The 11183-nt window shown below is 35.8% G+C and overlaps 2 protein-coding genes and 2 pseudogenes across 3 annotated transcripts; 2 read left to right on the plus strand and 2 right to left on the minus strand.

Annotated features, from left to right (window-relative positions):
• Window positions 1–329: 329 nt before the first annotated feature.
• Window positions 330–4583, plus strand: LOC143895857 (replication protein A 70 kDa DNA-binding subunit-like). The gene is made up of 13 exons (XM_077403283.1): window positions 330–569; window positions 640–687; window positions 1167–1375; window positions 1450–1598; window positions 1711–1801; window positions 1885–2047; window positions 2137–2341; window positions 2662–2774; window positions 2845–3011; window positions 3295–3529; window positions 3635–3718; window positions 3809–4003; window positions 4193–4583. The coding sequence occupies exons 1-13, from the start codon at window positions 540–542 to the stop codon at window positions 4313–4315; spliced, it is 1812 nt and encodes a 603-aa protein (XP_077259409.1). The 5' UTR covers window positions 330–539; the 3' UTR covers window positions 4316–4583.
• On the plus strand, window positions 4237–6826 carry LOC143895868 (uncharacterized; annotated as a pseudogene). The gene is made up of 6 exons (XR_013256482.1): window positions 4237–4376; window positions 4947–5153; window positions 5436–5605; window positions 5764–6096; window positions 6191–6606; window positions 6686–6826. The product of XR_013256482.1 is annotated as an uncharacterized LOC143895868 (transcript).
• Window positions 6827–7000: 174 nt separating this feature from the next.
• LOC143895862 (threonylcarbamoyl-AMP synthase pseudogene) lies at window positions 7001–7858 on the minus strand (annotated as a pseudogene).
• Window positions 7749–9629, minus strand: Polr3k (RNA polymerase III subunit K). Its single transcript, XM_077403298.1, has 2 exons — window positions 8675–9629; window positions 7749–7888 (listed from the first exon to the last, which is right to left on the minus strand). The coding sequence occupies exon 1, from the start codon at window positions 9019–9021 to the stop codon at window positions 8683–8685; it is 339 nt and encodes a 112-aa protein (XP_077259424.1). The 5' UTR covers window positions 9022–9629; the 3' UTR covers window positions 7749–7888; window positions 8675–8682.
• Between the last annotated feature and the right edge of the window lie 1554 nt (window positions 9630–11183).

The raw sequence follows: 11183 nt of genomic DNA on the forward strand, positions 1-11183 counted from the left end.
AGAAAAATCTAGGTACGGCAGTTTTATAATTTTACAAAGTGCGCACCGAAATTCGCGAAGATTTGCTTTACATAAAACAGCACAACAATTACTTTTTTAATGACGAGAACGTGATATAAATATAAACATATTTCATCTTGATAGAATAATCCTTAAAACGCTTTTAAACACAAAAGCGTTTTTGGCATTTGCTAAAAACAGACTCGCGCCTAGCGACCCCACGAACGGTGATTGGTTGTGATGAAGCGCGAGGATTGGCTGTGGCAAGCGAGCTGTGATTGGTTGAGTGAGTCGTGCGAGGGAGACACTCCCTACTCCCTAGTTTCTGTTCAAACGTGACTACCGAGTACCGTGAACCGTGAGACGAGAGAGTCGTTCAGAATCATTGTAGAGTAACCGAGCCAAACCGAGCCACGTGGACGTAGTTTAACCCTCACAATCCTTGACGGTCCTTACAATATCGACATTGTCGGCCTTTTTTTTTGTTGGATAAGCAATCGGTAGGACTTTTCTCACCACGCTGATAATAAACCGCAGTCATGTACAATTTAACGGAAGGAGCGTTGGAGGTAAATCTGTTGAAAGCATTATATTGTTATTGCGTTGTATTGTGTAACAATCGACATTTCATTGTTTCAGAGAATCATGCGGGGCACGAACGTCGAGAAACCGGTGCTCCAAATATTGGTGAGTATAGAATTCAGTAGCAGGATTTTGTAGCTTCTTAACGACAGTTTCGATATCGTTGCGCAGCTTTTTTTTACCATATATAGTACCTGCGCAACGATACCGAAACTGTCGAAATCCCACCTCTGATCTGTCACATCCTCGCAAGTCGCGCATCAAAATTATTTATCTCGAAAGCGTGACTTTTTTTACAGAACAAGCTCTATTCAGCAGAGTCAGGACAATTGCTTCTGTCATTTTTATGTAGATTTTTATCTAACTTTAAGTGATTGTTATATCTCGATGTATTATGCGTCATGACTCGTGATATATGTCTATCACATTAGAAATATTTCAATTGTCAATCAAACATTATTTTAATTGTAATAAAAAATTATCACGTTGTACACACACAGGACTGATGCTTTAAATGTGCAAGACAAGGATTCTACTTTGTAATTTTCAGTGAATGTTGTCCTAGTTGTGTAATAATTTTACAGGGTTACAAAAAACTAAAAACCGTTAATGAGGATGGTGTCGCTCCCGATCGCTACAGATTGCTAGTGTCCGATGGACAGAGGTATAACTTCTTCACCATGTTGGCAACTCAATTAAATTATCTTATCACGGATGAAATTTTGACCGAGAATGCAATCTGCAGAATATTAAACTATCACTTGACTTCAATGAACAACAATGGCAAAGAAAGGTATTATTTACATCTTACTTTTTGCATTAAAATAAGTAAATAATTCAAGTGTCAAGCATATTTTTTTCTATCAGACTTGTGATAGTGATATTGGATATCGAGGTGTTGATTTCTGGCAGTGAAGTTAAGGACAAGATAGGCAATCCAACTAATATAGACATTAATAAGTCGGATGCTGAATCCACATCTACATCCACAGCTGCGAGTTCTCCTTTTCCAATTAGTGAGTTGGAATCGTTGGCTTGCGCCAATTGTGTCTAGAATAAATTACCAATTAACTTGTGTTTTTGTAATATTTTTTTGAATGGATCTTTTAAAATCTGTTTTGCTAATAGATGGTGCAGCCAAAAGGGATTCTTCAAATCATCATGCTTCTTCCGATATATCCACTATGCCAATCGCTGCATTAACTCCTTACCAAAGCAGGTAAGATAATTCTATTCTGTATAAAATATATTTAAAAATGCACGACATTGAAGATGAAGGAACAATGATAAAATTGTATTTAGATGGGTGATCTCAGTTCGCGTGACTAATAAGTCTCCAATCAGAACATGGAGCAACTCCCGTGGAGAAGGCAAGCTTTTTTCCATGGATCTGATCGATGAAAGCGGCGAAATTCGATGTACCGCATTCAGAGATCAATGCGACAAGTTCTATGACATGATAGAGGTATGCGTCACATTACTGAAATCAACGATGGGTATATGAAACTTTTTTTCCGTGAAGGATTAAGTTGTCGGGTGTTTTTATTTATACAGCCTGGAAATGTGTATTATATCTCGCGGTGCACGCTGAAGGCAGCGAACAAACGGTTTAATATGTTGAAAAACGATTACGAGATGACGATGACCGGCGATACAGAGATCGTGCCTTGCCACGAAAACAGTGCGGACATCCCGACGTTGCGGTTTAACTTCTGTCCCATAAGTCAAGTAGAAAACAAAGAAAAAGATGCTTTAATAGGTACAGTAATAAAAGCTAATTAAATCTTAAACATTGGTTACGTTAATCAAATGATTTTTTTCATCGTTAATGTGTATCCTCGATAATTTTATCTAAATATATCAATTGACAACATTTATTTCTTGTTATAATCTTATCTCTAAAACTATCAATTAAATGTTATCTCTAAGTATCAATTGCAAATCGCCCTGCATTAAAGTTTTACTGTATACGATAATAAATAACAATTTTAAATTTTGAAATATATAAAATAAAATTTGGTAAATATATATAATTGGATTAATTTGAAAATGATGGGTATAATGATTCATTTGTGCTAGATGTCTTGGGCGTCGTTACAACTTTCAACGATGTACAACATATTGTACAACGAAATACCGGCCGAGAGCTCTTGAAGAGAGATGTTGATATCGTTGATGACAGCGGCACAATGGTGAGCAGTTTATTGACATAGATTTTAACATTTTGCTGTTACGGGTGAATAAAAAAAAATTGTCTATTAGGTGCGCGTTACACTGTGGGGAAAGCAAGCCGAGGACTTTGATGGTTCTAATAATCCGATCTTAGCCATTAAAGGAGCGCGTGTGGGCGAATTTAATAGTGGAAAAAATTTATCCCTTATAATGTCTTCCGTACTTGAAAAGGATCCTGATCTTCCTGAAGCACACAAGTATATTCAAGCTGATTCTGAATTAAGCCAATTCTAACTTCGTAATTATAATTAAAATTTATTTATAATTGAGAGAAATAACCTCATTTTACGTTTGCTCTTTATGTAATTTTTAATGTTAATTAATTTCTTAATTATGTCTTTCATTAGAATTTATTGTTATTTAGATTGGCGTTTCTAAATTTCTTTGAAAATATGCTGTTGTGAATTATATAATTTTGGAAATACAATATAATTACATAAAAAAACAGTATAACGTTTATATGATACATATTTCACACAGATTGCGCGGATGGTACACTGCAGTCGGCCATTCGGAGAACGCTAAATCATTGTCTAGAGCAGGTGGAAGTGGTGACTTCAACGCGCCGTTGTGCACTTTCCAAGAGGCGACCGAAGCTCGATTGGGGGAAAAAATGAATTTCCCAGATTCATTTACAGTGGTGGCGATCGTTAACATGATTCGCGTGGAAAATGCCATCTACAAAGCGTGTCCCGTAGATGGTTGCAAGAAGAAGGTGAATAGTACGCGACACGAATAGAATTTATAAAGTGAAGATTCACGATATTTCCAAGCTATTTAACAAAATACGAGTTACTGTAAAACTTGAATTTAATTTCAGTTAATCGATCAATCTACCGGAGTATTTAGATGCGAGAAGTGTAACAAGGACTATCCAAATTTCGCGTATCGCTTGCTGGCAAGTGTATGTATATTGCCTTCGCATCGTTCTTATTTATTTATATTGAAAGTATCTTCTGATATCTGTTCGGTTTATTGTTGTAACAATTCTCAGATGAGTGTAGTAGACGCAACAGGCAGTCGCTGGATAACTGCCTTCAGCGAAGATGCTGAGAAAATATTCGGCATGTCGGCGCAAGAGTTGGGGGAATTAAAGGAGAACGATAACGACGCTTATATGCAGAAATTCGACGAAGTGAATTTCAAGAGGTTCTTATTCAGTTTAAGGGCGAAATCAGAATTTTTTCAGGTAGAGTGTACATTTTATCATATTAATAAAAATTTTTCCATAATTTTCTCTTCTAATTTTCATAGCAGTCTATTTTTTACCATTGTATAAGTCATATTATCTTATATTCAGTGGTATTATATTTTTTTTTACATATGTATATTAGAAGAATATATTAATACATTTTGTAACAATTTCTACGTTTTCCAGGATGAAATGAGAATAAAACACGTCTGTAAGTCAGTCGCGCCGCTAAATTACAAGACTTACCTAGCACATCTGATAGACAAAGTCTCCAAGTTGGTACACATCGAGAAATTGGAGTCCAACTAAATAAGATTTCATACGTTTTGTTAAAAAGAAGTTCAAGAAGATGATTAAAGCTTATAAGTTTGTGCGTTTCATTGAAGTATTATGATCGTTTCGATATTTTTTCCAAGTGTCTTTTATTTAGATCGTTTCTATTATTCAATGAAATTCGATCAAGTATTCTTAAATGTAAAAGAAGAAAACCGAATGTAGCACGCGTAAGATAAAATTAAAATTATATTAATCACATATTAAGAAAAAAAAATCACATTAGTACAACATTTCATCGGTATCTGATGTGATTATTTAAGATGACTATTGTAAGACCTTATTCTAAACAAGGATAAAATTTGTATAAAAGACAAATAATAAATTATAATGTGAATATCTGGGAAATGCACTCCTTTTTTTAATAATAAGAATATATAATTTCTTATTAATAAAAAAGTAGTGCATTTTCCAGGTGTTCATATTATTCTGTCCATCCCCTGTACAATATCGTTCAATTATATATAAAATACAGATACACACACACACACACTCACACGCACACATTTACGAATCTGCGCTGTGTTTACAATGTGCGTTGTACTTTCGCCACTTTGGTTCGGTGATGTATCGTGTTATGATACGTACTGTGATATTTTACAAGTAGGTTCACCGATTGAAAAGAAGTGATGGGAGGTCCGACGCGAAAGAAAACTCGGAAGGAAGAACCTGGTGTGTCCAAAGACGATGGTGCACCACAAAGCTATGATAGAAATACATTGAATTCGAATATCTATCTAATCTACGACACTCTAAGAATTATCTTTCAATATTTAAACGCCGAGGACTTAGGAAGTGCCGCGATGGTTTGCAGGTACAACGTGCCTAATATTAATGATCCGCACTCGATTTAATCTTAAACATTTATTTCATACGAGCAGAACGGTATCGTTTCTATATCATGTGTATGTGAATGGACATGAACAAGATTTGACTTACAAATAATCTCTTTGTGGCGTTTTATGTTGTGTCTTTAAAAGTTTAATGATAGTACTATTAATGGTAACATTTAACATCATTCCATCTACTGTATTACGAAAAGTACATGACATTGTAAGCTGAACAAAGCATAAATTTGAGGAATTATTCTTTTCAGGTCCTGGTTAGAAGCTGCAAAGCATGAGAAATGGACAAGAGGTCCTTGTTGTTTCATAAAGTATGACAACACTACACTGGACAGTTATTATAATAAACTTTATAATATAAGAATTAAACCATCGGCAGGATTCTTTTTTATTTCTGGTAATGCGTTACGGCATGATGAAGGTATATATGTTATTTTTTACTGTATTTTTAGTAATTACAGATACAAATTTTGGAGTTTTATAAAAGTAAATTGTAAATTAATTTATTGACGTAAAAAAGTGTGTAATGTACAAAAGTATGAAATGAATATGAATGTATTAATTCTTTTTAAATTCTAGAGCTAGAGAAATTAAGCAAATACATAGATTGGCTGTCTGACCATTGCGAGGCTATAATTTTATATAGTGAAAAACCGGATAGTATTATTATGGATGATTCCGAAATAGAAAATCCAAGTTCCTTCCAAGAGGCCTCAAGTATGATGTGTGCGTTTTTACCACAAATCCCGAACGTCAGAATAAAATTGTTTGAAAAAATCTAAATGAGTTTTTAATAAATTATAACGAAATAATTGATGAACATGAAACATCAATCTCTAGTCTAATGATATTCGGTACTTTCATGGGTTGCTATTTTTTAAAAACAGATTGCCTCTTACCCATACAAAAAAGGTAAAATTTAATCGGTTTAAAATCCAAGCAAAAATATATATATTCAATATACTAATATTTGATAACATGTTTATTTTTCTTCACATATGTTCAGGATAGAAGATAAAATTGTTTCTGTATGGGGTGGCGGGATGGACAATATTATCGTAAAAAGACGATATTTACCTAAAACGGAATTTAAATTGTTTGATCATCGATTTGAAGAATGGAAGGGAATAGGTGATGATCCAGAATGTGTTGTTGTCACGATTACTGGTCCTATACAGACGTGGTCCACGATTTTGGATAGGTATTGCAACACTAAGGAGAAGGCTGAAGCAAAATTAAAGTTATTTAGGGATGAAGTGAAGTTAAAGAAACATTCCATAGGATTTATGATTGTACGCTACGAAAAAGTATCTAATTTGGAATCAACGATATTCAAAAGATTATTTCCCAAGGTACCCTTAGTAGGTTGCTCTAGCTATTTCGAATTTGGAAAAAATACTATCGATGAAGTAAACGAAGAAAGTGAGTAATCTTTTTCTTTCCTTCTTAGTGAAAATACCGTCTCCCGATAGGCCGATGTATAATTCTCCTTTTGTTTTAGAAAATGACAAAGAGGAACGTGAAGAACGTAAAAAATCTAAATCTTGGTGTAACGATATCTCTACTGTGTTTTTGATAATTACGTATGACGATTGATAATTACGATATGACGTTTTGAGAGAATACCGTCTCCCGATAGGCCGATGTATAATTCTCCTTTTGTTTTAGAAAATGACAAAGAGGAACGTGAAGAACGTAAAAAATCTAAATCTTGGTGTAACGATATCTCTACTGTGTTTTTGATAATTACGTATCTTTCGTTTTAATTTGCGTTTATTTAATTTATCCGAGTAATATACGTAAGGAAATAATGAAATATATCTTGATCTACTATATTTACACTCATCAAAATTGTACAAAAATCACCATTATTAAATTAAATATAATTCACAGATGTATCTATCTATTATTGTAGATAATACCAGTGTTAGTGCGTTACTCTACCGTCATGTCCGTCATTCAGTCTGTGCCTGCGTAATACCCCGATGATATAATTCGCATTGATACCGTGACGCACGACCGTAAAACAGCCTGGTTTTGACACATCTACCACAGTGGAACCGATCCGACGTGTATCCTTCTGCTTCTTGGAATTCTTGGAGCCGTGGAAAACGCCGTCTAGCTCCGGCCATAACGCGCGGAACTCGTTTGGGTGCAAACTGCTCGGCTCGTTGCTGACGTTGGCACTGGTGAGCGCAAGCGGACCAACAATCCGGGCGACGCTGCGCACAAACTTGTCGTCGGGCACGCGGATGCCCACAGTATCGACGCCCGGGTTCAGAGCTCGGTTCAGGGCAGACGTGCGTCGCAAGCATATCGTGTAGGGTCCAGGAAGTAAATACTCCAGCATATTGGATGAGATGTCATCCAGGATCCCCCATGTACCTAACTCCTTGACATTGCTCAGGCAGATTGCGAGCGGCTTCCTCTCGTCTCGTCGCTTAATCTCGTACAGCCGCTGGACAGCTCGCGAATTGGCGGCCAGGCAGGCCAGACCATATACCGTATCCGTTGGTATTGCAATCACCTTGCCTTGCCGCAACAGTTCCGCCGCCATTGCGACACTCCGGTTACCGCCGCAGAAGAAGTGTTTCTCCTCCGGTCCGAGCATATTCATTTCTTCCTTGACTTTATTCATAACGACTTTCATGGGGCCCATTGACTTAGGACTCATGATATGTCGAACACTTACAGAACTCCACACCTATAAAGAGAAGAAAACCATTAGAGTTTATACGTGAAAAACGATCGACGGTCATTTTGATTTGTTTAAATAAAATGTTAAAACACAAATGTGTTCTTAAAATTAAAAAAATCCTAATTAATGATTGTCCTTACTTATTGTTAAATTCTCCTGCTTTAAACATATAAATACATTTGCTCTAATTATAATTTAGTAGCAGTACAGTCATTTCCTATTTATCTATCAAAATTTAATTTATATTCAAATATTCTATCGAATCGTTTTCCTCTTGCTTCTCTTAAGAGCATAACAAGTTTTATTTCTTCTTTCTTTTTGTTGAAAAAATATCTCAAATTTTAATATACAGTATACAGTTATACGAGTCATATTCTTTTTCTTCTCAGATCTGTTATAGTTTTATACGCTATTCTTTCTGTCTTTATAAAATATTATATCATTTTTCCACATTAAAATACTAAATTTTTCTGAATTAAAATTTATATTACTCATGTGATTACGAAAAGGCGCTCGGGATTAGGTTAGGTTTTGGTATAGTGCACGTAACATATGCTATACCAAAATCTAACCCCGAGCTAACTCTCGAGCGCTTCTTCGTAAACACCCTATAACTTTCTAGTGTGTAATTCCATGCATCCTATAGTAAGCTAGCTCTAATCTTACTTCCGTTTTTAATTTAGTTTCTCCAGTTTACAAAAGTGGCAATAATTTAAGAATGAATCACATACGTCAAATCGTTTATCCCCCCCTCCCCCCAGATTATTATTGCGATTGCGACGTTGAATTTACCTGTGAGTTTAGTCGACCAGCCATCTGAAAGCACACGTGTGATTGCAGCATCTGTATAAGAATGACATAGGCTCGTCGGCGGACCGAATCTGCATCTGCCTGAAGTAGGCGCGCGGATGTGAGCACTTGGGGCAACGTTCGCCCGTTGACTCCTCACCCATCCACGCGGATTCGGCGTCGAGGATGTCGGCGAGTTCCTTGCCCGTGAAGTAGGTGCACGAGGTTACTCGGTGTTTTTCCGCTATCTGATAAATGTACGGGCACGTGGGGCACGCGAATCGATTGATCAATCGGTTCTCCTGGAACCTGAGAAGATTAGCGCAGTACGGACAAAATCGTAGTACCATCCTTTATTCTCGAATGTTGCGTATCCCGTCGCGTCCACCAGTGTCCACGACACCGTCGACACTTGTCTGTCTGATTGTCTGTGCCCTGTGGCTGCCTGTGGCGTGGCTGCCTGTAGCCACAGTGGCACTTGGTGGCACTGGCATGGCATCGTGGTATCGGAAACATCGATACTTGTGATACAATGCATCGATTTAATTCGATGTATCGTGAAACCTTTAAATCTAATCGATGTATAATTCAATACATCGAATGTAACTGCTTTGTTAAATGTTCGCGTCGCATACTCCAATATACACCAGAGACACTTTTGGATCACGGATAAAGGGTAGCGATTGAAGCAGATGAGTTTTTGGAGTGCGTTGGAATGAGTAGGAGCATGGTGGGGCGTGCGACGTGCGACGCGAACAAACCTTAAATAAATGTGAAACGCAAACATCAAACATGCAGATCATATTTTTAAAATATTCCAGGAAAAAAAGATTATATATGATTATTATCTCAGAAAGTATTGGTTTATTGGAAAAATGATGTTTCTTGTCGAGCAAAGCGGTGTCACGTTAACGTGCAAAAGTTTTGATGTCTTATCTTTCAGCAAATTTTACAGCGTAAAGGTCAGTCCAGACAAACTTACATAGGTGCATAAGCATATGCATAAAGAAATAGATTGGTCTATTTCCTTATGCGGATGTATATACATATATGGACCAATCAATTTTTTTATGCTTATGTTTATGCGCTGTGCAAGTTTGTCTGGATAAACCTTAAGAATTGCTGAAGAACAAACTTTACGAGTCTTGCGCGCGCTTAAATTTTTGTTTTTCACAGTTGAACTTTTTGTCCATTTTTTTCTCTCGTTTTCCTCTAACGTTTGACTATAGCTGCGGTCAACTTATAACGCGCACTACAAATGCTTCGAAACATTTTTCTTTTCGTTTCTTAAATTGTAGCAAAAGAATTAAAGAAGGAGAAGAAGAACGCTTCGAAGCATTTGTTGCATCAAATGTACTGCAGCCTATATGTATTTCATTTTAAATGCAGAAAGTATATATATATATATATATGTATGTATTGCAGTCTAAAGAGAACAGACATCAATACACAATAAAACATTATCAAGTTCACATATTTAAAACAATAGAAGAGGAAAAGGCTACCGAACAACCAAGCTAGGCATACACGTGCTTAAAATATATGTTGTAAATTAGTAACAAAGATGACAAACGAACATTTTTTTAAACGTCGACAGGAGACACCGCGGAGAGCCGTGAACTACGAATCGTAAAATTCGTATTACTTACGGCCTAAATAATGAGAAAATCGCACTTTAACTGCGATATTCGTAATCAGCAGCATCGCCTTCAAACTGCTACAATTTTCCGAAAATGCACAAAGATGAAGATGAGTTAATTATATTATATGTAACTAAGGCTGCGGTCTATTTGATGCTACAAATGCTTCGAAGCATATTTTTCTTTTTTTCTTTTTTCTTTCAATAAAGAAAGAAGAAGAAAAAGAACGCTTCTAAGCACTTGTAACATCAAATGGACCGCAGCCTAAATCTTATAAACAATGAAATCGAATGATAAAGATATCTCTCGTAAGCCTGTTGAAGGAGTTTACATCCGACGATATTCAAAGAAGGTCGTTTTAAATCGTCTTTAAATTGACAAAGAGAGAGAACTGTATCAAAGAATCGAATAAGAAAGTCATTCTTCTTATATTGAAGAATTGAATAAAAAAATCTTATTCTTTTTTTTTTTTTTTTTTTTTTTTTTCCTTTCATATTAAATAATTAAATTATTGTTGCCGCATATATAGAAAATTAAGTATATAGTCGAAGCGTTCAATTGTTTTTAATATTCTATTGTATATTGTAAATAAATTAGATTTTATTTCAAACCAACATTCTCATTCTACTCGAATTTTGACTGCAATTGACCTTGTCTTACGTACTTGAGCTTAAAAGATAAATACAAGCTTTTTACACTGCGGCTTATCTCTCGCTTATGTCTATCTTGATTCCTATTCCTGATATTACCTCTTATCTCCTTGTCTCGCGGCATGATATTTTTACGTAATTTCTGCAACGCGTATTTTTATATCTCTTTATACAAATACTCTTTATACATAGGCGAGATGCAGAATTCTCGCTTGACCTGTA

Source organism: Temnothorax americanus, unplaced genomic scaffold, assembly GCF_048541705.1.
Source record: "Temnothorax americanus isolate GAGA-0224 unplaced genomic scaffold, ASM4854170v1 Scaffold17, whole genome shotgun sequence".
In the NCBI taxonomy this organism is placed as follows: Eukaryota; Metazoa; Arthropoda; class Insecta; order Hymenoptera; family Formicidae; genus Temnothorax; species Temnothorax americanus.